A 26,800-nucleotide genomic window follows, 5' to 3' on the forward strand; every position below is an offset into this window, starting at 1 on the left:
CCGAGAAACAAAGTCGCTATACATTCATTCCCTCCCAGCCTGGAGTACAGAGTGGCCCAAACAGAACCACACACCCTCTCCGGTGCAGGGTCTCATTGGGGGGCTCACCGAGATGCAAGCCTCAGGAGGGGATTGGAACTGGGAATTGGGGATGGGGGGGAACCATGGTAGCAGGCCAACCAGCCAGTGAGCACCATGAGAGACAGGCCAGCGGGAGATAAGCCCCCTGCTGTTGGGCTGGGCCTTATCTCCACCCTGCAGATATACATCTCTGCCTGGCTGCCTGCTTATGGCCCACAGTGGTCCTCTGAGCTCCATGCCAGCTTGAGGAGCGGGAGCAGGATCTGTGTGGCCTGGCAAGTTGCCCCCTGGCCCGCCTTAGCTGAGATCCTGCTTCTCTGAGTCGACTGTCCCTGGCCTCAGCTCCAGGGGCCTGCTCTCCTGAAGCATTCCTACTCCTGATGAGGTCACCTGGACCAAGAGAATCGAGTTACTCCACCCCTCTGCTCCCAGCACACGCAAAAGATTCAGTTCATACCTCCTAGTGTTAGAATGGCTCCAAGGAATATCAGTAGAGAGCCCGTCCTGAAAAATATTTCAAATGTAGGTATTCTGACGCCAGCCTGGATTCAGATCTCTTTTGGGCTCTCAGATGAATTGACTGAACTCCCCCTGCCCCAAATTAGCAAAACATCGATATCTTCTTTTTAGGGACTGCAAGCCTCCCCTCCAAATTGTGCAGGTACCCCAGAGAGGTGGTTTAACCTAAGAGGGAAGTCCCACATCTAAACACCAAGCTGGGAAAAAAAAAATTGGGAGTATCATAGGGAGGATCAGATCAGGTGTCACATCACTTTAGAAAATTCATCTTTCCCTGGAAGATGATAAAATAATAGCTGGCATTTACTCAGGTGAGCTGTAGGCCGGACATTTTCTGTTATTCACATGCAAGAACTTATTTTATCCTTACGAGCACCCAGTGAGGTTAAGTGCTATTTTACCCCCATTTCATAGACAAGGAACTGAGCTCAGGGAGGAATCAATTCGGTTGCCTTCTGCGGCAAAGGCAGACTGGCCAGCATGGCCCCCAAGTCTCCTTGGGTGCCCTTCCCCTCCAGCCAGCCTCAGAGGGGATCCCTCCATCCACAGGAGAGGTGTTAATCTCTGCGGATCCCTGTCCCCTTTCCCACAGAGGTTTTCCGGGACCAAGAACGTCAGCGCAGAGAACCAGGGCACACCCTCCCCACCCTATGAGGGCTTCTGGTCCCAGGTTCTACCTCACTAGGCACGAGTCCAAAATAAATCATTTCATTAGAGTTAATAACATGGTCCCTTTAACTGCAAAGTGTTTCCAAATAGAGGGCCCTCCAGTCTGCTTTAATGAACAGATAAGAATCTTTGTAATTAACTCAGTTATGGCTTGCATGTAAATGGAAATTCCTCTGAGTGCCTGAGACTATTTATTTATTGTTTTAAGTGTGGGGTAAAGATGTTCCTGACCGCCCCTCCCTCAGACAAGCTGCTCTACAGTCGACCACACTCCCCCCTCCGCCCCAGGGTACTTCCACAGAGGGGCAACAGCAAGCACCCCTTCGCAGAGACCCCTTGGGGACAACTGGAGCCCAGAGTGTGCCACCTGTCTTCATTCCAGCCCCTCTTCATGAGGCCCCTGCAGACCTTCTCTCAAACTCTGGGCCTTCCTGCCTGGGGGCGGGGAGGGCCTGGAGGGTTCTGCCCCCTCAAATGCTCAAACATTGTCTCAGTTGGTTAAGCTTCCGACTTCGGCTCAGGCCATGATCTCCTGGTCTGTGAGTTCAAGCCCTGCGTCGGGCTCTGTGCTGACAGCTCAGAGCCTGGAGCCTGCTTCTGATTCTGGGTCTCCCTCTCTCTCTGCCCCTCCCCTGTTTGCGCTCTGTCTCTGTCTCTCAAAAATGAACAAACATTAAAAAAATAGTGAAAAAAACATTGGCTGCCTCTGCTTATTACTGCGCTGGGGCTATAGTGTGCACGCGCCCTGTGTGTGCACGTGTGCATGTGTTTATTGTGTGTGCATGCGTGTTGGGGGGCAGCGAGTTCGGCAGGTGTGTGGATGCGCAGCGGTGCTCAGAGAGCGTGCGTTTATGTGTGCTCTGCACGCGTGTGGGGAGCGTGTGTACGTGTGATCTGCTTGCCCCACACCACTCACCAGAGCCTGGCTCCTCATCTTTTGACAAAGGCAGTTCTCTAATCACTGGATGCTTCTGGTGCTTTGTTGTGTCTGTTCCTGGAGCCTGGTTTGCTGGGGTGGAGGGGTCGCCTCATGATTCTGGCATCTCTGGAGGTTTCCTTGGCTGAGCTGCAGCGGCTGGAGTGGTCTGCGCTCTCCCTCCTCCCCTCTTCCCTCCCTGGAGGAAGTGGTCCCCGACCCGAGGGCCAACCACAGTCTAGCTCCCCTCCTCTGGGCCCACCCCTTCCCTGGGTAGAGAGTCTTCCCACCAAGGGACTGGGACCAGAGCACCCGGGAGGAGAGGGGCAGAGGCAGGACCCCGTGGGCAAAAGTGTGAGAGGGAGGAGGGCCTGGAACAGCGTTCTAGCTCAGTCAGCGCTGATGAAGTGCATCCCTGGGGTGGGCTCCACTCTGTCTTGTGCAGGTGGTTGTGGGGAGTAAATAATAAGGAGGGCAGAGAGGGGGTGCCTAGGTGACCCTTCGCTTGCCTCCTTCCATTGGCTGTGGCTTTCTCCCACCCCCCTCCCGGATAGGTCTGTAGGTGGAGGCCACTTTCAGGGCAAGTGCTGGGTGGCAGGGCGCAGAGATCCGTGCCTAGCCCTGCTCTGCTCGCCATCAGTTCTCTTGGCTGACGGGGCCGCTCCAGGAGGGAGTGGGAGAGCTATGGGGAGCAGCCACAGTACCCCTCCCTGAGGTCCCCTCCTACTGCCCCAGGGAGGGGCTGCCTGGCACAGTGATCCCTGTGCTCGAATTGATGTATATGTGTCTGCAAACGGGGCACCACGGGGCTCCTGATGGGAGGGTCAGTCCGGGAGGGCCCTCTGATGCCATCCAGTCCAGATCCCTTGGGCCAGAGGAGGGGGCCAGAGGAGGGCCAGAGATTCATGCCAGGGCCCGTTGCGAATGGGGATGCCCAGGGGGCTGGAATCCAAACCTGTTGGCCCCCATCCAGGCCTCCCCACTATGCGCCAGTCTCCTTTTCCTCCCCTAAGGGTGTAAAGGGTTGGGGCCCTCTCCCCTGCCTCTCCCAGGCCTGGACAGCGGCTCTCTCCCCAGCAGCCCAGGGCTTCTCCAGGGTCACCGAGGGAGGGTCACATCCTGCCTCCCCATACCCACTCTTCTTGGTCAGGACCCCGCAGGACTCCATCCCTTTCCTCCAGGAGAAATCCATCCCATCTCCCAAACCTCTGAGTGCTGGGTCCCGATTTCCCAGTCCCAGCCATCTGGTAGACCCTTCCTCACAACTCCCCTCAGCGCCCCTGACACTCCCCTCTGCCTTCCTGGATGAGCTGTCTGCTTTCCATGTCCACTTCATCCCCTCTGCTCTGTGGGCTCAGTGCTTATATCTCTCTGAATGCATGATGTCCTTTCTTCAGGGTGCGACCTGCTGCCCTGATCAGATTGGTCGTTTATCACAGACAGGTGGCTTCCCGCCCCCTCCCCCAAGACCGGGAGCTCCCGTGGAACAGATTCTGGTCTCTGCCATCAGATTGGGAGCTCCCTGTGGGCAGGGGACCCTTCATGCTCTGTCTCAGCCCCGAGACCCACTGCCTGTTTGGCTCACACAGGGATAGCTACCGTTCCCACCCGCCTTTGCTCCTTCACCATGCTCTTCCCACCCCAAACACGGTCAATCCAAACCCATGCTGGCGTCGGATAGAGGCTGGCAGAGCTTTGAGGACCGCTGAGGCCCATTACTCTCCCTTCTACCCCCACAGCAACTATCTCTATAAGGTGGGGGAGGTGTGGCCTGGCAGGGCTGGGTGGTGCCCAGGGATTCCCACCTGAAGATACACAAAGCATCAAGACTGAAGGGACTGGAGGGACCATCTGACCCCTGGATTCTAGCTGAGGGTCCTGGCTTGTTCCACACATGGCCATCGCCAGACTCGTGGCTGAGAACTTGCACAAGCCCTTGGATTCCCAGCCTGGCTGTTCTTTCGGCCTCATCAGAACGATCCTCTGGAGTCCAGATGCCCGCTGAGGAGGGCGGTGCGGGGCAGCGGAAAGACCTGGAACTTGGAACCACGTAATCTGGGTTTGCATCCGGACTCTGCCGTTTATCCGTTATGTGCCACGAGGCAAGTCATAGAATTCTCTCAGCAGGTGAGTACTGTCCCTCTGACGATGGCAGAGAGGTCATAGTGTTCATAATGTTCCATCTGTCCCCAGACACTTTCCGTGATCTATCCATGCCTTGAATGGTGGCCCCACAGGCTGCCCCCATCACAGCCCATCAAATCTTTAGAGACCCCCCTTCTTAACCTCCCCCAAATCTCTGCAACCTCTTTCCTCTTCAGTTGCCAATGGTGCTTAAGGAGGTAGCAAAAGGAGGATAGATTTGTAGCTGCCCGCCTGGTCACTTCTGAGCTGGAGACCACTGGCAAGTTACCTGCCCTCTCTGTGTTATGGTCTCTTGGAAATGGGAGTAGTAATTCCTACCTCTCTAGACGCTTTGTAGTGATACAGGTGTTGAAAACAGTTGGGGCCTTGTGAGGGAGGTCAGTGGACATGGCCTAGCAGTAGTGATTTCCATGTTTGTACAAAAGGGGAAACGAGGGCTCAGAGCTGGTGATACACTGGCTGAAGGCCACACAGCAAATGCACTGTCAGACCCAGGCGTCCCTTGCCAACCTGTCTTGGAAGAATCATCCTTTCAGTTGAGAGTTTCCTTTCTTCCGACCCATGCATTCTATTTTCAGCCTTCTCAACAGGCTCCATGGCTTCTCCCTCTTCTCCTGAAGACTTCTCTCAGGGGGAATGTAGTGCCTGGCACATAGTAGGTGCCCGTCGATATTTGTTGAAGGCGGGCACGGAGACACATGCAGGGCTGGTGGGGGTGGGGAGCTAGCGGTGTGGGGTGGGGCAAGGAGCTGAGCACCAGGGTGGGGACAGGCTCGAGGTGGCTTCTCTGTACCTCTGGCTCTGCCTTTGCCAGGCCTGGCTGTCTGGGAAATCTCATTTCCCTCGCAAGCTGATTCATGGGCCCGGTGTCTCAGTGCTCCCCGAGCAGCTCTCCGTCAATAACTATTCTTTACAAGGTCCCTCGATTCATTTTTGGGGTTGAAGACAAATTTTTAAAGAGAAGTTCGGTGCCAGGGCCATTCCAGAGGGGCTGTTAACTTAATGTCCTGTCTCGTTCCCTCCAAGCCTGCTCCCTCTTGAACTGCACGAGGGTCAGGGCTCGCTGTTTCTAGCAATTGCTTCTGAGTTCTTGCATCCGGACAGGGGGTGAGGGATGAACAGAAAGGGACACAAATTATAGGACAGAGCAGGAGGCAGGCCGCTGGCTCCGTTATTGTTTGCTGTGTGACTTTTGGCCAATGGCTCCCCTTCTCTGGGTCCTGGTTTCCCTGTCTGTGAAAGCCTGGATGCTGACAGACACCTCTGTGGAAGCTTCCACCTTGTTTTCTGGGGCAGCCTGGTCTCTGAGGTTCATTAGGGAAGGAGGTCTCTGTGGCAAGCAGTGGCTCGTGTCTCCTCCCCCTCATCCCCAGGTAGGACGACGCAGTTGACAATTCCGCAGCTGGGTGCCCCTGTAGGCACCCAGTCAGAGACCGTCTGAACCTCTAGTCTGAGCCTGACTCCCCAGTCCATGCTGACCCACCGCACTGCCTCTGGCCTCCACAACTTTGCGTATGTTTGTTGTGTTCCCCCCTACCACCTGGGACTCATATTCCAGAAGCATGCGCATAGAGAGACAAAGAAAACATGCGCAAAGACCACGGCAGCAAAAGAAAGTACAGGGTATTGAGTAGGGCGGGCGTCTGGGCCTTTATACCCGCTCCCTTCCCTTCCTGGAATGCCTTTGGCCCCATCCTCAGCAAACTCAGTTTGAGAATGTCTCCTGCCCCCTCCCCTGCGTCCCACCAACCCAGGGGTAAAGCTATCATAGCATCAATCATTCCAGATAACCATGGTCAGTTGACGCGTCCATCTTCCCAGCGGGGCTGGGGCTCCTTGGGGGACAGGCCCATGATCTTGCCTCCACGCTCCCCAGGAGGGCCCAGTGCACGGCAGGAGCTTAATGTGTTGCATAAACAAATGGATCCTGAACATTGAGGCCTGAGAAACTCCATTTGTTGGGAACCTCTAGGAGCAGGTGTGCACTAGGAGCTTAATCTCCTGCCGGGCATATGTGGTGTCATTTGGTCCTCACAACAACCCCAGGGCCACCATGATCTGTTGAGCAGAGGACTGAGGAAAGCAGGCTTCCTTTCGTGGTGGGCAACAGCATGTTGGGCACGGATGCCAATGCAACCCTGGTTCTGAGCCAGGAGGGAGGTCCGGGCCTCCTCCCTGGTCCCTTCTGGAACAGATGTTGGTGGCTGTAGTCACCCGTCCAGGGCGCTGCAGGCTGGCCAGGCAGCCCTCGGCTGGGCTCTTGCTCTGGCCAGGTCCCCTGTGCCCCTCTGGGGAGCAGTGCCCCAGGGCCGTCGGAGGCCATGTGCTCACCCAACAGCCCTCGCTCTCATCTTGCCTACAGCTTGGACATGGAGACCCCGCCCCCAGGCTTTCCTCATCAATCCATGCAGAAGAGAGGCCTCCCTGGGAGGTGGTGACAGTGACAGTGACGGGGAGGGACCGTCTCTGGAAGGTGGACTACAGGTGGAGAGGGAATCCAGAAGCAGCTCAGGTGTGCACACCAACCTGCTCTCACCCCCTCTCCTTACTCTTCTGTGCCCCCTCACTCCCCAAGCATTTTCTCCTGAGGCGAGGCCCTGAGGCTTGCCCCACCCTCCCGAGGCAACCTTGGCATTTCCTAGGGGAGCTACCTCTCTGTAAGGGCACATTTCTGGGCCAGCAAATCCTTCACAACCGGACGTGGGCACCCGCTTCGGCAAGACAGGGCCCGAAGGGATGTGGATGTTGGGAGGAAGGGGCAACCGGGTTCAGCTGGGCGTCGATCTCTGTCATTTAGTGTGTCCACAGTGTGCATGTGTGTGTGTGTGTGTGTGTGTGTGTGTGTGTGTATGTGCACACACGCACAAGGACCAGACGCAGAGCCAGCCACCACACGCCTTCTGTTCTCCGGGAGCTGCTGCCCCGCTCCAGTCTGGTCACCCCCATTTATTTAAGAAAATCCGACAACAGTGGTGGGTAGAACCCAAGAGAGAAGTGGCTGTGGGCTGGGAGGGGTAAGGGAGACGCCCGGCTCCCCGCTGCCTTTGCCCATCCCGAGGTCCTCCACAGCATCCCCTGGTGCCTCCTCCCCCTCCCACCGATTCCGTTCCCTGGGGGGATGGGTGGCTGCCCCTGCAGAGAGGGAGGAGTGGTCAGCAGAGCGAGAGGAGCGGCTAAGGGCTAAGGCGTAGTGTTGACCTTGCTGTGGGCTTAGCAGGGGGACCGGGCCTCCCCGGGACTGCTCAGACCACAGTGCTGGGGTGTGGCTTGCTCAGGGCCTGCCCAGGGCTCCTCCCCCTCTAGGCTCCGCCCACAGCCGGTTGGGATAGAGGAGGGAGTCCTGAGATCTCAGGAAGGTGCCTGGCTTGGTCCCACACCCCTCTGTAGGGTCAACTCCCAGGTCCTGGGAAGGGACTGGAGGGGGAGGGGGCACCCGGAAGCCAGCAGATGCTACAAGTGTCTCCCCCCATTCCCCACATGTTTTGTCCACAGCAAGATCCTCCGCAGGGCGGGCAGCCCGCCGTCTCCCCACCCTGCAGGACAGAAATCCCTGAATATTGGTTTGAGAAAAGTCTTTGTGCAGCTTGTGACACAAGACCCCCCCCAAAGCTCCCCCACACAGGGGGAAGACAGGGGACGTGGGGGGGCAGGGGCGGGGCACAGTGTGGGCCCACCTCACCCCAAGCTTGGCCTCCATGCCTCACTTTTGGGGCAGGGGGTTGTCTAAGATGGGAGGAGGTTTGGAAAGAGTCGAACAAGGATTGCTTTCCTCCTAGCAAGCTCCTGAGGAAGGAGCCCTCCGCCTTCGGTGGCACAATTGGGTATGGTGCGAGGTGGCCGCAGGGGAAGGCCCAGCTGGGGCAGGCGGCCGCCCAGCACAGAGCAAAGCTGCAGGGGCAGGGAGTACGACATCCGCTTCGGCCCGCCCTGCGTCAGTGTGAGCAGGGGTCCCCGGTCGCAGTCCCACACAGAGCCCACCCCCCCGGGGGGAGGGGGCGGGGACGGCGCCTCCTACGCCATATCTTTGATTCTGCGCATGTAATTGTGCAGGTCTGGGGGCGCGGTGGGCCGCGTGGTGCCCGCCACATCCGGGCAGCCCCAACCCAGGTCCTCTTCGTCCTCCTCGTCCTCTTCGCCGGCGGGCACCGAGTCATAGGCCAGCTCCTCCGTGGGCAGCGTGGCGAAGGTGGTGAACTTGACCCGCTTGCGCTTGGAGGTGGGCGAGCTGGCGGGGTCCTCGGCCTGGTCCCGGGCCGAGCCGCCCGACGAGCCGTCGCCCCGCCCATGCACCTGGCTCTGCACGCTGGTCTGTGAGCTGCCGCTGCTGTGGTGGTCGCCGTGGCAGCAGGCGGGCACGGTCTCCAGCGGGTTTGCCCGCGGGCGGCGACAGCTCCGCCTGCCCCCCGCAGCGGCTGCCCGTTGCCCAAGAACACCCAGTGGTGAGAGTGGTCCATGCTGGTCTGGCCCTCGGGCGGGATGCGCTTGTGCCGGTAGCGCAGCACGAAGACGATGCAGTTGATGAGGAAGACGAGGATGGCGAGGCAGAAGACGCCCAGCAGCGCATACATGCCGATCTCCAGGTCCGTGAGCCCGCGCGGCATCTGCAGGAAGCGGTGGGCAGCGGCAGGAAGTCTTCTGTGGGCGGCACCGCGGGGCTGGCGGTGCCCGGGCCCGGGGGCCTCGGCTGGGGGCAGCGCGGTGCCCCGGTGGGCCGGCTCCCCGGGCCTCGTCCCTCGCCCCCCCGCCGGGGCCCGGCTGGCTGGGCCCGGGGTAGTCGTACGTGGGGTCCTCCTCGTCCCCGCCCAAAGTGCACCCTCAGGCCCACGGGGGGTCGTGGCCAGCACACTCTTGCGCTTGGTTTTCTGGCAGCTCTCAGCGATGGTGAGCTCTGCACGAAGCAGTTCCCCCGCCCCCTCGGCCTGGGCCACCACCAGCGGGAAGGCCCGGTCCTGGGTCACCGTGGCCACCCGCTCATCCAAGCTGTTCACCAGCAGCCCGTAGTCCCGGGGGCTGTACAGGGAGAGTGGGGCTGTGGTGCCATCGCTGTAGGAGAGCCAGAGGCTCAGGAGGGCTTCCTGGAAGAGGAGGAGGAGGAGAAGGGGACAGGAGTCAGAGAGCTAGTCCTGGCTGGCTTCACTGGGAGATGCCGAGCAGATGCTGAGCTCTATGAGGACAGGGACTGGGGTACTCTGCCTCCCTGCTGTCACTCCCAGCCCTGGAACTGTGCCTGACGGGGTGGCAGGTGCTTAGGAGGAATTGTTGGAGCAGGAAGTCTTCCTCTGGAGGTTGTGGGGAGCGTCAGGGGGCTCAATATGGCCTCATACGGCCCTGAGAATTTCCTCGCCCACTTTATCCTTCGCCCCTCGATGGGCTGAACGTATGCTCTGCCTTGGGTCTACCTCAAGTCCCTTTTGCTGCAAGAGCAAACCCCATATCTCCATGCCTGACCTTGGGATCATCCCCATGAGACACGTGGACATTGAGAACATGCACCCCCACCCCACCCTTGTCCTCCGTTAAAACATTCTGAGCACTGCCCCTCCTGCAGATGAGGAAGCAGGGCTCAGGGAGAAGGGATTGGCCTGGGGTCATGGAGCAGGTTAGGGGCAGGGGACCCTTGGCCCGGTGCTCAACAGCAGCCTTCTGGCTCCCTGTGCTCCTGCCTGTCACCTTTGTACCTCTGTCCTGTAGCCTACGCCCTGGTGGATCTGTCGGTGGGGGGGGGGGGGGGGGGGCGGCTGTAACTGGGGGCTCCAGAGACGACTGAGGGTAATTCCTGGGGGTGGAGGCACAGCTGACGGGGGGTTCTCTGAGAATCTGGGAGGGGGAAACCCTCAGCAGGAGCATCTCTGGTGGCAGATGCAAGAAGCGGGACCTTGGCCAGACTCCCGGTGCAGATGGCAGGGGAATGGGGTGGGTTGGGTGTGTAGGGCACAAAGGGGCAGGACAGATCTTCCATTCGAGCCCTAACCTGGGGACTCATGGCCCCAGGGAAAACTGGAGTTTCCTTCTTCCTTCCACACCGCAAGCCCCCAGATTGGCCGGCTGGGCATCCAGTTACCTGCTTGAGGAAGCTGAGGGTCTGCTGGGCGGCCGTGGTGGCCAGGATGGTGTGGCTGCTCCCCGGGCTGGGCCGCAGGGAGAGGGCAAGGCTGGCCACCACCTGGGCCTGCAGCTGTGTGATGCTGACCTTCTCCTCCGTCACCTCCGTCAGCGGGGACACCCACCTGAGGCAGAGTGGGGCAGGGATGGGCGAAGGCCAGGAGAGCACCCCCCCAACTCCCAGCCTGGGAAGAAAAGCCAGTGCTGCAAGAGAGGCCCACCCCTGGAGGCAGGCTGGGGGGAGCAAGACTCTTGGGCTCTGCCTTAGGGCTGCAACAGGAAACCAGGGTCCAGAGGCCAGGTGAGGGTCAGGGGCTTGCCAGAGCCAGGCAGGAACACGGATGAGACAGGTGGGCAGATTTTAAGGTCAACAACAGCCCCCCACAGCGATAAATAGCCATTGATGTTTGGCCTCGATGTCAGAGAGACAAAGGGGGAAGGTAGGGACCTTGGCAGATAGAACTCATCGCTCATGTCAAGGAGGCACCAGTATCGACCAGCTGATGATTGCCAGGTGGGATTGTGGGCCTGGTATTTTGTAAAACCAGAAATCTAGATTTTGAAAAATGAGAAACCTCCCAAGATTTCAACACTGGATCCACTGCTTTACAGATAAATCACGTCGGCGGGCAGATCCTAGCCCAGGGGCCATTATTCACAACCTCTTAGATGGATGGTTTCTGCCCAGGCACCCCCGCTGTAGAGGGTCAGAGTTGAATTCCTAAGGTCCCTGAATTCCCCTTCCTGGGCCCTCTCCTCTGCCGCCTCTCCGCATCCACACCTGCTCTCAGGGAACACACCGAGCCATCTACACGGATGGGTAAATGTTGATAGGGCTTGCAGGGAGAGCCTTCACCAAGGGGGCAGTGAAGGAGCTCACCTCTGGTGGTGGGGGGGGGGGGGGCAGGGGCAGGGTGAGGGGAAGAGAGTGTGTTTTGGGGGCCGGCTGGGGTGGACCCCAGAGGCCCTAGAGATCCCGTCCCGGGAACGTCTGTGTTCTCTGCCCACAGATCCACAGAGCTGCTGGCCTTGGCCGTGTGCCTACCTTGAAGGGCGTGGTGCCTGGCTCCAGGCCCGCCAGCGTGCTGCTGTCCACCATGCGTGCCACTCGGGGGTCGCCCCCACCCGCATAAAGTCGCTGACCAGGTCAGTGACCTCCACCAGCCAGTCCGGGCCCAGCATGGTGACCACCTGGTCGGTGCCCTCGGACGATGTCGTGTGGAACTGGGTGAACACCTGCAGAGTGGCGTGCTGGTACTGCAGGGTGCAGCCGCGGCTGGCGCTCTGCCTACGCTCCTCTTCCTCCTCGTCCTCGTCCTCGCTCTCACCCGGGCCGACCTGGGGGGGGGGCGGGGCACAGGGGGGGTCACTCCCTCACCCTTGCGCTGTGGGGTGGGAGCCGTGCAAAGGGGCCAAGCCCCCTCCCTGCCCCGTTCCCTTCTGTCTCTGACAAGCTTGGAGCCCGGAGTCCCCAGCCTTTCCTCTCCTAGAAAGGCACCTCCTTGACCCTCCCCTTGTGCTCCCGGCCTCTGCTGGGCACGCCCGGGAGAAGCTGATGTCAAATCCTGACAAGTGCCGTCTCTCTCTCTCGGCGCCAGGCATGTGCCTGGCCCTGTTCTCAGCTCTAAACTGGAGCGAAGGCAGCCTTGTTACAGACTGCCAGAACGCTCGGCCAGATTGTATCCTTACAGCCGTGCGGCAAGCAGATGAACTCGGAGGTTTAGCTGGTGCGATTTCGATTTCCAAGCAGCGTGTGGAATGTGTGGCCTGGTTCCCCTTGCTGCTCATTGTGAAACTTGAGAGCAGAGAGGTGAGCCGAGGGAGGCACTAGTAAGCAAAAGGGCGCCAGGACTTGAGGATTTGGGAAATTCAGCCTATCCAGATTGCCTAAGAGGCTAAAACCAGGAGATTTCACTGTCAGGGAAGCGTGCTCTGGAGAGAGAGCAGAGGGCGTGGCTCGTGCTTTGCTACTGCTCTGGACGCATCCAGCAACCAGAATATCCCTTCACACAGGTCTCTTGTGCCCCGTGTTAATGAATCCTCACAACCATTCTATGAGGTGTTAACGTGCCCGTTTTGTGGACGAAGAAACGGGGGCACAGAGAGGTTATGTAAGTAGTCCAAGGTGGCCCAGCTAGTAAACAGCAGTCAGGATTTAAAACCCAGCCTGTCTGGCTGCAGAGTTCAACTCCCCTGTCATGACTCAAAGCAGCACCTGGTGGGGGGGGGGCAGGGCAGGGGCTGGTTCCCCTGCAGAAGGCCCCCTCCCAGACCTACTGGGTCAGAATCTGCATTTGAACAGGCCCTCAGGGGATTCATGTGCACATTCAAATTTGAGAGGCTCCGATCCCGATCCACCCCACCTTGCTTTTCCCAATCTCTACAGAACTGAGCTGAGCCAGCTCTCCCTTGGCTGCCTGCTTCTCCCCCAGCCCCTCCCCTCCCCTCTTAGCTGCCTGCCACTCTTTCTCTCTCTGCCCTGCTGGCTTTCCTCTCCAGCAGCAATGAGGGGTGAGTGGAGGACGTGCCCCAGAGAGGCATACTCAGAGTCACCTCTTCTAGGAAGCCTGCTTGGACTTCTCCTGGAGGAAGAGGTGGCTGTCTCCTTTAGTGCCACTCGATTCCCTGCGCACAGGGCTTCCCGTGTCTACCATGTTCGTGGCGTGGCCGGGTCAGGCACTGGCCACACCCACCCCATGTCTCAAGCACCCATCAGTGCCTGGCACACAGGAAGCTGCTCAATATAAGTTTGCTGACTGCTATCACCGACCTGCAGACTGTGTACACTGGGGTCTTACACACATGCGTGGATCAGACTATGTGCCAGGGCTGTGTCCACCTGTGAGTATCCCGAGTGTCCACTGTGTGTGGGAGGGGCTGTACCTCCGGTCGGGGAGGATAGGTACCCTCCAGCCCTTCACTTGGCTGAGGCGTGCGTCCGAGAGTTCGATGTGCAGGGGCAGCTTGGGGACCCAGACTGTCATTTCCCAGGGGGGCGTTGAGGATGTCATAGCGGAAGGTGACCCTGGCGTTCATGGACCCGCGAGACTCCTTTCCACTCACAAACACGTAGTCACAGCTGCTGGATACCTGGGGGAGGGGGAGGGAGGTTGGTTGGCCTGTCTTGCCCTACAGGGGGCATCCTGTGGGCTGGAGGGGAGGTGACGAATTTATTTCCTCCGGGAGACACCAGCCTCTGGTGTCCCTGTTCCCACTGTTTCTCCACCAAGCATCATCTCTCAGTGGCTACTATGGGAGGTTTTTCTCCCTGGCAAGGAGCCAGCGTGCCCGTGATTTACACAGACCACCCCTCAGAGGAGACTTCCGGTGGACGACCCCCCCCCCCCCCCTGCCTGGCTCCCCTGCCCCGCATGACTGCCTGCGCTCTGGTGCAGGTGTCACTTGGTAGGACCCTCCACAGTGCAGAGGGGGCAGAGAGCCTGTCCTGAGCCCACGACTCCTCAACGGCCCATCTGGCCCTGTGGCCCCAGGAAAATGAGCCGCTAGTTAATTTCAGGCGCGGGGACTGCTCTAGCCCTGGGGTGGAGGTGGGGGACGGGGAGAGGAAAAATCAGGACAGACAGGTGGATGGTTGCCACCAAGTGGGTGCAGCTTTTACGGATGCATGCCCACCGGGACACCGGCTTATACTCCTAGAGGTTCGCTGGGTGGGCACATGCCTGCTGAACACATCCTGGTGGACACCTGTGCCGGTACTCTCAGGGCAGATGTAGGTGGGTGTGCACGTCAAGTGTGCCCAGTATGTACCCGGCACACGCAGCAGTGAATCTTGTGTGCAACGCATTTAAGTGTTCCTGCCGCTACAGGCCACTGGGTGCCCACCCTCGCGTGCACGTGCGAGGAGGGTCCTAATCATGCGGCTTGCGGGGGTAGGACACTCTGGAGGCTCTGGTGGGGTGTGGGGAGGGGGCCGGGGTTGTGGTTCATCTGTGATGAGCCCCTGGCTCGTCCCAAACTCTTGCCAGCTCCCTTAGGCATCTCAGATGGGGGTGGTGGGACGTGGGACAGCAGCCCTGCCAGAAATGTTCATTTCCCACTTCAGAAGGCTGGCAAAGTCCATTCAGAGTGTTGGCCAACTCCATAAAGAACCTGAGTGTATTTCATTGAGAAACGGAAACAGATTCCACTTAGCATCTTTGCGAATCCCCCTTTGGTATCTAAGCCGTCAAGACTTTGTTCTGGTCCATTCTGCGGCCGGGGTCGGGGAGCGTGGAGGTGGGGGGGCAGGGGCAGGTGACTGGGGTGACAGCCTTTGAGAGCAGGTCTATTTCTTCTTGACGCAGCCTGCCAGCACTGGGAAGCCCCAAGGGCCTGGGCAAGGCTTTTTGCTCTGCAGGGGATGGGGCTGTGGGTACCCAGCCATCTGCTCTGACTGACTTTGAAGGGGGCATTCTTCTGGGTGGGGAATGGGTGAAGTGAGGCTCCAGCTCCCTAGACCTGGAGGGATCTGGGACAGAATGTGGGGAGAGAGAGCGAGCACACTCCAGGCTAGCCCCAGTTAGCCAGAGGGAGAAGGACACCCACGGCCCATTCCTCCCGTTCTCCTTCACGCTGAGCTATTTACAGACACAGGGAACAGATTCTGTTGTCTGATCATCTGATTTTGGCACCTGCTGGAGGCTGGCCCAACAAACAGCTCACCCACCACACAGATACTGGGGCTGCACCCTTGTGCATCATGGCCTGTGACCACCGTCCAAAACCAGGGGCAGGGGGGCAAATCTGGAGGCCCTCTTGGAGAGGTGGCAAATTGGGACATGTGAGTCAGACCGATGTCCTGTTTGCTGGGTTGTGAGGACCGGGGGCCCAGAGTGGATCTCTGGGGAGGAGCTCTAGCGGGTGGGGGGTGGGGGGCCTTCAGGAGTTGGAGGACTTGGGGGAGTGTGCCCTGAGAGAGTCCTTCCTTACACGACCTTCACCCCTGGGACTAACTCGCATGTTTCTGGGGCTTCCTCCCAGAGCTGAAGCTTCTCTGTGAGGTCACCAGCATCTGGGTTCAGGGCGTGTCCCTGAGGGGTAGGCTCCCTCCCTACCCCCACTGCCTTCCCTGATGGCTGTCATGGGCAAGGGCTCAATAATCACTTGCTGGATTGGATTGAGCTCAGGCTGTCAACACTGCCTTCTCCCCTCTGCCTGCCAAATGGCCTCTTTCAAATTCCTGCAGGAAGCCCTCTAGGATAGCAGTACCAAGGCTTTTTCCTCACCCCCCTCAGGCTAGACGTGGGATGTGAAGGCTATTCTCCCCAACCCCCATTTCTCCTCCACTTGCCTACCAAGGGAGCTGCCTGGGATGTGAATCCCCACTGGCTTGGGGCTCCACTCCCCCTGAAGGTCTGAGGCCTCTTTCCCTGTGTGTGGGGGGCCCATCTCCAGGACGCCCACCTTGATGATGTCCTCATTGTCAGACTCGCATTCCACCAGGGCAGAGACATCTAGGACAAGTCCAGTCACCTCGATGGCGATGACCTTGACAGGGATGGCCACCGTCCTGCCCGTCAAGATAGCCGTGTTGATGATCTCTGTGTCCTGCAGGGAGGGTGGGACCCTGATGAACTGGGGTGCTTATGGTGGTCATCTGCTCTCCCACGACAGGCCAGCCAAGGCCCAGGCTCCTGGAGCCCCCCACTCCTCAGATGCGCGTCCTTCCCCTGGGGACACCAGCACGCATGTGCAGAGAGGGGGCCTCCGCCCAGTCTCACTTGCCTCTCTCAGGTGCTCTGCTCACCTGGCCTCCTGCCACAGCCTTCAGGAAGCCACTGTGCCACCAGGAGACAACCCTTCGCCAGTCCCCCACCATCTTCTCTCAACATCTGACATGCTTCTCAGCATCACATCCAACACATTTGCTGACCATTCCAGGTGCCCTCAGGCTGGCCCAGTGACTCCAGCCATGGCACCCCCCAAGTCCATTGCTCCTTAGAACAAACTACTCACGTTCCCATCACCGCAACCTTTGCCCACATGATCCTCAGCCTCGAGCACCCTCCTCATCTCTGGTTATATAAGCCCCTTCCTTCCAGGTTCAACTGCATGGCCGCCTCCTCCAGGAAGGCCTCTCCTGAGTGCCCTCTCCATGGGTGACTTCTCCCACCTCTGTCCCCGTGAGCCTCTGCTGTCCTACTCGAGCACCAGGCACAGAGCACCCGCCTGCCTCCAGTGAGCGTGTGCGCACACACACACACACCTTTACTCACAGGCACACACTTGGCCGCAGGCTCACACAGACATGCGTTGATCTATACACACGCTCAGCTGTGCACGTGCCTGTCACACACACGCGCCCGTGACAGATTATGCATCCACTGGCCCAGTCACCTGCCCCGCTCACCATGGCTAGGGCAGGATGGCTTGTACATCCCGCTGGATGACCGTCAACTCGGTGACCGCCCGTTCCAGGTCAGGCAGGGGGCTGCGGCCGCGGTAGTCAATGTGCCACATGATCCTCCTCTTGACCGACTGGCTGGTAAAGTTCTCCATCTCAAAGTCCAGCTGCAGGATCTCCAGGGGCCCCTGGCCTTCCCTGCAGGGGGAGGAAGGAAGCAGAGCCCGGGAGGAAGAGCTGGGAGCAGCTCGGGATGAGGACCCCCGATGAGGACCCCTGCCCTCCTTGGCATCCTGCCTCCTGGAGCTTTCTGAGCCTTTTCCAGCCACCTGAGGTGCCCGGACCTGGACCCCAGAGCCCCCACAATCTGAGCCCCAGCCCTTCTGTTGGTCTGGCTTCCTCCATCAAGAACTCCCCCACCCCTCCCAGGTGCTATCCTGCAAAGAGGTGGGCAGAGGCACCACCTCAGCTTACCAGGGGGGCAGGGGTGTGCCCTGCGCCCAGGCCACATCCACAGGGGCTGTTGAGTGCTTTGCCCCAGTCAGCAGCTCCGAGGTCACATGCCACTGACCACTCCGTGACTTGGTGCCCAGAAGGGTCACACCCTTCTTGGCCTTCACCCTGGGACAAAGTGGGAGGGAGAAAGAGGAGAGGGTCAGCCTAGGCCCGATGGCTGCCCACCTGGCCACCCCCACCCCCCAGGCTGGGGCTGGGAGTAGGGGAGCAGGTGAGTACATTACCCTGAGTCCTAGACTTCATGCTTGAGATGAACTTGGGGAATCTGGTATCATGTGACTGAAAATGCTGACCTTCAGTGGAGGCTACAATCGCTTCTACCCCATCTCTCTGCCAAGTTCTACCAAACCTCTACTTGCATACCTTAGTGACAGGGAAACTCACTACTGTGCACATCCCATTCCATTCTCAGAAAGCCCTTAAGGATTGGAAACCCCATTCCTATACTTAGTCATGGGTTCTGCTGGGGCAGGAAAGAACAATCCTCCTTCGTCTCAATTGTAACAGTTCTCAGACAGCCGGAGGGGAGCGGGTGTTCCCCGAGTCTCTCTTTTCTCCAGGCCTAAAATCTCTAGCTCTTCCAATTGTTACTTTTTGCCACAGGTTCAGGTCACCGTCCTCTGGGACACTGCACACATAAGTACCCTGTAGCGCCCTGTACCAAATTACAACACTTCAGCTATGCTCCGATTCATACTGGCTAAAGCAGAATGGTGATCACCTCCCTAATTCTACATGTTTACTCCTATTAATGTAGCCCAGATCTGTGATGACTGATTTAACTCCATATTCACATTCACGTATCAATCATTGAATCAGGTCTCATCCCTTCCAGGAAGATCTGAACTTTAAGGTGGTACACTCAGGAACTCAAAGAAGTCGGAGGCTAAAGGCAATGTTGTGGGTCCTATGCATAGTGCCTGGGGTGGGGGGAATATTTTGGTGGGGCCTTTGCTACATTCTCAGAATCATTCAACATGGTTTAAATTCCATTCTGTTTTGTGGGGATGTGATATGGCTTAAGGTATTTCTGAATTTGTGGACTGTATCCTGTTCAGGGTACAGAAAAGGCTGGGAGTCCTGAAAATTTTTCTCTTAATTCCAAGATTGGGCAAATGTCCTGACACATGGGCACACTACTGCTCATTTCTGACTCCCAGCCAACGGGCTGCTGTCTGATCTCCATTTCTTCTCTTTGCCTTTGGTCTCCTCATCTGCAAAATGGGTACACCATTTTAAGTTACACCAGCTAAGGCCCAAGGGCCCTTCCAACCCCATTCTATCATTCTTGATACCTATGCTTGTGAAAAGGAACATTTCTCCTTCCCCATGTCTGTGAGCTAGGGAGGTAGGGCAGAATTTTTTGTTGTCACCGGGCAGATGAGAACACTGAGGCTCAAATAAGTAAGGTGCCTTCCTGAAGTAGCTCAAGTGAGAAACGGAAGAAGTCGGATTAGGGTGCTGGCTCACCCCTGCAAGCGGCCAGGTATGCATTTGACCTTGGGATGCGGGCGGACCCTCCCCCCACATGCCCCCTACCTGAGAGTGAAATGCTCCACGCTGGGGCTGGAGGGAGAGGAGGAGTTGGGGGCCAGGTAGAGGAGGACGCTGAGCACCTCGCCAGGCTTGAGGGGCCGATCTGGCAGGCGGATCATCAGGTTGCTGTCCAGCCTGTGCTCCTGCAGGGTCCTTCTGGGGGGCGGGCGGAACAGGCTGATGCTCCCGATGCGCAGCAGCGGGTGCTGGGTGGGGCTCTCCGCGCGGGCGCCTGCCCCGGGCCCGGTCCCCCGACGGGCGCCCCCGCAGCCCCCAGACGCGTCCGGGGCGTGGAGGGTGTAGTAGAGCTCAGCCTGCTGACTCTCCCCGGCCGCCTCGGGTTCCAGGCCATCCGGGGACTTGCGGCGGGCGGCGGGCGGCGCGGCGGGGGCTGGGGGCCCGAACCAGGCCAGGGGCAGCTCCGCCCGCACCAGGCAGGTGGCCAGGCCCCCGCTGAGGCGGCAGGAGCTCTTGACCTCCCGGCGTCCCCTGAAGGCGTGCAGGCGGACGCACGGCAGCCGCTCTGTGACGCCGAAGTCGTCCCAGTCGCGGCCGGCCACGTAGAACAGCACCTGGGCCTCGGGCTGCGAGGCAGGCACGCGGGCGCGGACGATGAAGGCCCGCACCTTCCAGTTGACCGTCAGGCGCTCGGGGATGTCCAGGGTGCTGGACGGCTGCAGCAGCTCCCGGGCCACCACCTGGCTGGTGCTGAAGGGCCCCAGGGAGACGTTGAGGACGGGCAGCTCCTTGGTCTGGAACACCACGAAGGGCTCGGAGCGCTGCAGGGAGCCGTTGGCCACCGCAGGCGGCGGGGGCCGCGCGTCCCGCAGGAAGAAGGCCAGCCGCGTCCGCGACAGGCGGTAGCTGACCGGCAGCACCGGGCCGGCCTGCGGGCCGGGTGGGCTGGGGCTGGCCGGGTGCGAGCGGCCGGAGGCTGGGGACAGACAGGGGAAAGAGCCCAGAGGGGTGAGCAGAGGCTGTGCTGGCACGGCAGGGCACCCCAGCCTCCCACCCCGCAGCGGGCGTCCGCGCCAAGCGCGCCCCCCCCCCCCCCCCCCCCCCCCCCCCCCCGTGCTGCTGTGTTAACCTTCCGCTCACCGTTGCCTGGTTTCTTTTGCTGCAGCGTGCGCGTAAACCGGACACTAGCGCAAAGCCCTGTGAGGCTTTAAAGAGGGTTTATCCCCCCACATCCTCATCTGTAAAATGAGGATGAAATTGCTTTCTGCCTCCAGGTGCGGTTGCTTAAGACTTCCCGAGTAGTGTGTGCGGGTAAAGGGCCGAGAGCGGAGAGGGGGCCCCCAGAAAGCGCTCTTACCATTCCAACCTGCTCCACGCTGACGCCACCGGCATTAGCTTATTTGATCCTCAGATGGATCCTCTGAGCTACACAGTCTACCATTTCCACGGATTCAATCGTGTTCTGTCAACAGCTTCTCTTTTTTGAGAGCTTATTCTCACATGTTACAGGTAAAGGTGCAGAATGCTTAAGCAACTTGCCCGAGCCACATGAGCCAAAGGGGCCAGCAGTAGGCTTCGAACCCAGGGCCACCTGACTCTCAAACCCAAGCCCTTTCCTGCTCCCACTGCCTCAGACGGTGCAGGGCCCCCAGAGATCCCTTGTCTCCCCCCACCCCCACGCCCTCTCTCCATGCACTGTATACACAGGGAATGGGACCCCACTCTCCCAAACCCAACTCAAGCCTTGGGTCTGCCATCTCTGGTCCCCTCCCCACATCTGAGCAGGACCCTGCCCAAAGCAATTCTACCTCTTGACTCTGTGAGGTGTCCTGAGCTGCCCCCTGTCCTCCATCCCCAGAACCCTGCCTTGATCCCGCTGCTATGACAACATAACACGGCCTGACTGGGTCTCCCCTCTCCCTCTAACCACCTCCCTGGCATCCACTCCCCCCCACAGCAGCAGAGAGATTTGTTTCTCCTGGGCACAAATGAGACCTTGCTGGCCCCTCACCGCCAGCTCAATTCCCTTTGGACACTGTTCTGGAATAGGAAGGACCAAGCTGTGGGGGTTTGCGGTTTGAGAAGCAGTTCTCTTCCCATCTTCCCATCGGTGCTGAGTCACTTTCCTCACCTTTAAAATCAAGTTAATAATAATAATAATTGATAATAATAATAATAATAATACTGGTCTTAAAGGATGTTGTGCTGTCACTTGCTCTGTTTTCGAGAATCAAATAAGAAAGAACTCTATAAATTGTGCATCGCAATGCCAATGTCTGTAAGCATTTTTATAGACTCTCTCCCTTCTGCTTACAAGACAAAATCCAGACTCACTTTGGGCCTGAGTGTGGCATTCAGGGTCCTCTACTGTGGGGTTCCAGGCTCCCCTTTGCCCCAGGACTCCCCCTCCCAAACCCGCGCTGCCAGCATGACTGGACCATCTCTGCCTGTACCACTTGCTGATTCTGCCCCATCTGCCGTCTTTGCTCATGCTGTGCCTTCTGCACAAATTCTCCCCTTTCCTAACTGCACGCATCCACATCGGAATCCTCCTCTGAGGCCCAGCTCCAATGCCACCTCCTCCAGGAAGCCTTCCAAGGTATGACCTCAAATCCCTGGGACTCTCCTTCTCAGAGGGGACTTCGCATCCTGTCTTGTATGGAAGTTAGTTATCTAGGAGGCCGTGCACTGAGCAAGCCTCTGACAAATCATGCCTGATTTACGCGGAGTGATTTGGATTTGCAGAGACCTATGTCCCAAGGAAGAGCCTTCTAAGCAACGCTATAGTGGTTCCTTGCAGTTTATGCCCATTTATTATTTTGCCATCATCAATGAAACCTTGATAATTCTACAGACCTTCACATCCAATTCCTCATAAAGGCAATGAACTAAAAATTCCCCGCTCTTGAGGCTCTGGCACCTATGGCCTATTTTTTTTTTTTTTTAATCTGTGGTTTAATTTCCTCATTCAAAAAAAAGAGGCATTTGGCTTGGGGCAGGGCATAGGCCCGTGCGGCGGGCAGCCCATGCTTTAATCACCAGACTGCTCCTCCCATTCCCCGGAGAACTCTGCTCCCAGGCCACCTTCCCCACTAGATGCTCCGAACCCTGCAAGGTATGCTGGCTGCAGTGGCGGGGCGGACAGCTAGGTCCAAGACGAGGACAGGAAGATGTCTGGAGAGATGGGAAGAGCCTTCCTGGCCGCAGTCCCTGCCCCACAGTTACCCCTGGAGTCTCTGAGATGCTGTCCTTGCCATCAGGGGGAGGCTGGTCCAAGTGACACATGTTGGAGTCCAGGGGAACAGCCCGAGCCAGAGCTCAGAAACCACCCAAACTGCTTTGGAAGCGGCAGGAAGCAGGCAAACAAAGAATCCAGGACTCAGGTGCAAGGTTCTCCCCGTGACACTCATGGGCAAGATACTTCCTTTGGTTCCCATATCTAAAATTGAGATGGTGACATCAGCCCCTCCACGAGGATGTGGAGAGTGGCTAAAAGGCCAAGGGAGAGGAGGAGGGGGGCACTGCTCTGTGTGGTGGGATGTCCAGGGCTTGTGGGCACTGGGCCAAGGCGGGGAGGGGCCACCGTGCTTGTCCCGCTGGTGTTGGGGAAGGGCAGCTGCCATAGCAGTAAGTGCTCAGCATCCGGGGTGGACAGGCTGGGGGCACGGAACTCATAACCACTGACCCTGCCTTGCTTACTGTCCTCAGGAGATCCAAAGGCTGCTAAGTAAGCACTTAGTCCCCTTTGACGACACTCTCATTGTCCCCACCCCACAGTTGGCCATCTGGACCCCTTGGAGGCACAGTGGGGGCAGGAGCCACCAGATGGGCAGAAGACTCAGAGGGGCACGGGGGAGGGGCCTGGAGGCCATGTCCGCATGCACCCCTCTGCCCTCCATAGATTTTTGTGGAATGAGTGGGATTCTCAGAACCCGATGACTGGGATGCTCTGTGGGGTACAAGGGCCTCCTCCACGAGGCATCCAAGAGAAGACCGGATGGCCGCTGAGGGGGACGGTTCTCAGTGGCAGGCAGCAACCTTGCAGATAAAGAGTCTGGGTTTCTGAAAGGGGAAGCGACTTGTGCTAAGAAAACAGCTCACTTTCAGAAAGGAGAGCCAGAAAAGACAGTATTAGGGTGGTGCAATTTTCGTGTTTGTGTCATCGTGACACACGACACCCCCTCCAGTCACCACTGTGAGTCATTCTATCCTCTGTGAGGCCCTGAGGCCTCTTCTGTGGTGGAGGTGAGTGTTTCTGAGGCCCCAGCACTATAACCTCTGCTCTCCTGCCCACTTACTCTAGAGCATAAAGGAAGCTGCTTGATCTCTCTGGACCTCAGTTTCCCCAGGGAGGTGGGAGAGGCCCTGGAGGTGGTCTGGGGTGGGTGGGGGGGCTGGAGGGGAGGAAGTTGAGGCCCGTGGAGCTGTCGGCAGACAGGTCAGGTTTTCTGGAAGGCTATCTGGGAAGGTGTGTGTGTGCTAATGTGTGCACTGGCCTGTTATCTCAGCATAAAGCAGGGCCTGGCCTTGGGAGGAAAGAGCTGCAGTTTCCCTGAATGACAACAGTCGGGGGAGGGGAAGATCTACACAGAACTGAGGTTGGTTGGGCCCAGAGGTGGGGGAGAGGTGCTGAAGGGGTGTGGCTGGGATGGACATGACAGCCTGGACACCCCCCCCCCCAACACAGGGGGGCTGATCTCACGGGCTGGCGCACATCCGCCCCTCGGGCCCCACATCAGGCACCCCACAGGGTTCTTCAGGCTTGGCTTTGAACCTGGCCACTCTTTGCCCCTCACCCTCTCACTTGCTCCCCAGAGCATTGGCCTCCAGGCTCCCAACTCCTGCTCTTGTGTTTGGGCCCAGCTCACCCTGTGGACCACCCTTTGCACTGTGTTCCTGTCAGTGGCCTTGACTCTCCCCCGGAGCAGCAGCTAGGTTTCCCTCTGTGTAAACAGCTTTGGGCCTCCGGAGGCATTTGGGTGCAGCCCTGGGAGTCAGAGTACAAGCAGGGTAGGGGCAGAAAGAGAGGGAGACACAGAGTATAAAGCAGGCTCCAGGCTCTGAGCTCAGCACACAGCCCGACATGGGGCTCGAACTCACGAGCTGTGGGATCATGACCTGAGCAGAAGTTGGACGCTCAACCGACTGAGCCGCCTTCTGATAGAGAGGGCTTCTCCACATCTTCTCGGGCGCATGATGGGTGTTAGGAGTTGAATTGTGACCCCCCACCCCAATTCATACGTGGAAGACCTGACCTCCAGGACCTCAGAATGTGGCCGTGTTTGGAGACAGGGTCTGCAAAGAGGTGATCCGGGTAAGATGAGGTCATCAGGGTAAAACGAGGTCATCGATCCAATACGCCTGGTGTCCCAACAAGTAGGGAGATGAGGACACGGACACACAGAGTGAAGAGCACGTGAACACACAGGGAGAAGACGGCCCTTTGCAAGCCAAGGAGAGAGGCCGCAGGAGAAACCCACCCTGCTGCCACTCTGACCTTGCACTTCTGGCCTCCAGAACCGAGAAGCCAAAATCTGTTGTTTTAGTCATGCAGTCCGTGGTGCTTTGTTAGGGCTGCCCAAGCAGATGAACACATGGGGATTGGCTGTTTCTGCCCCCCAACAGCCTCAGTTTCCCCAGTCAGGAGCGGAGACACCATCCAGGGGAAGAAGCTGGGCGGGGATCATGCTGGTTTTGTGCTCAGGGATAATGATGGCGGCTGAGGCAGACCCAGCCTTTCCCTGAGACTAGACCCAGAGTGTGACCCTTCCCAACTCAGCTGAGCCAGCTCTTTCTTCCCACAGCCCCAGAAGGCACATACAGCTCTTTACAGCTTGGTAACGAAGAATGGGGTGTCTGTGGATGCAACAGGCCTGAACTCCCATCCTCCTCGAATCTTCTCCCCCCACCCAGCTTCCCTGGGCACTGAATCTGCCCAGTCCCTTGGGGAGCACCGACCCGGGGCCACTTTGGGGTTATGCTCAGCTGGGATGGGGTGTGGGGGTCCCATCTTCTTTCCACGCCCGCCCCGGCTCTGCCTCCTCCTGAAGCACTCCCCCACGCCTCTCACTAGGACCCGTGGGTGCTGCTTTGCTCTGTCCAGCTCTGGGTCCGACTGATCTGGAGCTTGGCCTTGGTCTGGGTGTAACATGCAAATTACCATCGAACTGCTTCGTTAGTCACTTCAGTGAATGCTCTCCGCAGGCAGGACGCTGGCCTACGCGCCCCTTCACCTGTGCAGAAGTCTCCCAAGCCACCCCCGACACCAGAAGGCACCTACTTATTTATGCTTTTGCTTTTCCAGCTCAATGGCGATACAGGCAGACACGGGGCCTGGACCAGCTTTGCGCAGCGCAAAGGGTGGCACTTGGGGTGCTTAACAAATCTCAGTTCTACCCTCTTATGAGACACCTGCGCAGGGCCAGTGGCTGGACAGAGGCCGTCCCCCCTCCTTGTTTTTAAGATTATAGGTTTATTTATTTTGAGAGATAGAGAGGGTATGAATGGGGGAGGGGCAGGAAGTTGGGGAGAATCTCAAGCAGGCACCAAGCTGCCAGCGCAGAGCCCGATGCAGGGCTCGAACCCACAAAACTGTGAGATCATGACCTGAACTGAAATCAAGAGTCTGACGCTCAAATGACTGAGCCACCCAGGTGCCCCACAGAGGCCCTCCCTCTTCAACTCAGTCTGGCTTTTGTGGTCTGGGAGCACAGCAGGGGCCTCTGGCCACCCCCACAAAACCTTCCCACTTTCTCCCCAGACACACAGGCCAGCCTGCCACCCCCACAAACCTACTGAAAATATAAATTAATCTACACAGAGGCTACAGCCAGGCAGGCTGGGGATGGGGGTGCCTCTGGCCATTTCCCGGCTTCTAATCAAGATCAGATGCCTCCTGCTTCTACCTCTAATTGTCCCCAAATTAAAACTAATCGCTTGCAAATCAGAAAAAGAAGATCGTCATTAGCTCTGGTGAGTTTGAGGCTGAGGGACACAGCAGGGTGTCCTAGCAGGGCCTGAGGGTGCTGGGCTGTGCTGGGAGCCGCTTGGTTACTCACCTGTGTGTGCACACACACACGCACACACACACACACACACAGGTGCCACACCAGATGTCAATGTTTGGGGAGCCTTTGGCACTTGCTCCTGAACTTGCCTGAATGTAAGAATCAGCGGAAGCAAACAAAACAAAAGCAAACAGATTCTAGGGCTGGACCCAGGCTTAACACAATCGGAGTTTCCAGGGGAGAGACCTGATGATGTGTGTTTATCAAACACCCCAGGCGCTGTTATCACAGAAGTTTGGAAAACATGGCACCCAGCGGGAAAGGTTGGGAGACACTGAAGTGACTTGTATGACATAATTTGGTGATGCTGACAGTGGGTGATGAAGTACCCAGAGCCTAGAACGGTGCCTGGCACATACAGGTGCCAAATCTGTGAAGAGATGAATGAATGAATGAATGAATGAATGGGAGCAAGAGATATGGTTGCTGTAGGTGGTGAGGATCCTGGGGTCTATGTGTCCACTATCAAGAGGCCAGGGATGGGTTTGCACAGTGGCACCCTCCCCCTCCCCCCACACACAAGCTCAAACCTCCAGGCCCACAGCAGAGGTGTGAAACACCCCTGGCCCAGGAGAGCTGCAGGGGAGGAAGCTCCCCTCTGAGGGTGCCTGGAAGAGGGCTCTGGCCGGGAGGAGGGGTGCCCCGGTTCCAGTCCTGCTCTTCCTTGGCTAACGAGTAGCTCCCACCCGGGGCAAGCATGCCATTTCTGAGGACCCATTTCCCCATATCAGTAACACGGAGAATCAATCATCAACCCATATGCCAGGAACCACGGAGTGAGGTGCTGAAGTGGGAAAAACCTGTCTTGAAGAAGGTTTTTGGTTTTCATTTGTGGTTGTTTTCATTAGTGAGATCCAGTATTAGCAAGGGTTTTAAGAAACGGGGCATCTGCACGCCCTACTGTCGGAGGGTACTGTAGACAATTTTCTAGAACGCACTTTCAAGATA

General features: G+C 58.2%; 1 protein-coding gene across 1 annotated transcript in view; it reads right to left on the bottom strand.

Annotated features, from left to right (window-relative positions):
* Nucleotides 1-8,309: 8,309 nt before the first annotated feature.
* Nucleotides 8,310-26,800, bottom strand: part of TMEM132E (transmembrane protein 132E) — a 54,716-nt gene continuing 36,225 nt past the window's right edge. Inside the window, 17 exon segments of the mRNA XM_053892238.1 lie at nt 8,310-8,701; nt 8,703-8,732; nt 8,734-8,942; nt 8,945-9,029; nt 9,032-9,127; nt 9,129-9,158; nt 9,160-9,405; nt 10,392-10,557; nt 11,449-11,552; nt 11,555-11,770; nt 12,122-12,227; nt 13,250-13,419; nt 13,421-13,522; nt 15,836-15,979; nt 16,769-16,973; nt 17,250-17,396; nt 18,831-19,761. Of these exon segments, the coding sequence (XP_053748213.1) occupies nt 8,342-8,701; nt 8,703-8,732; nt 8,734-8,942; nt 8,945-9,029; nt 9,032-9,127; nt 9,129-9,158; nt 9,160-9,405; nt 10,392-10,557; nt 11,449-11,552; nt 11,555-11,770; nt 12,122-12,227; nt 13,250-13,419; nt 13,421-13,522; nt 15,836-15,979; nt 16,769-16,973; nt 17,250-17,396; nt 18,831-19,761 (3,347 nt within the window). The 3' untranslated portion in view covers nt 8,310-8,341.

The sequence above is a fragment of the Panthera pardus genome, unplaced genomic scaffold (genome assembly GCF_024362965.1).
Source record: "Panthera pardus isolate Hobbes unplaced genomic scaffold, ASM2436296v1 HiC_scaffold_3, whole genome shotgun sequence".
Taxonomy (NCBI): domain Eukaryota; kingdom Metazoa; phylum Chordata; class Mammalia; order Carnivora; family Felidae; genus Panthera; species Panthera pardus.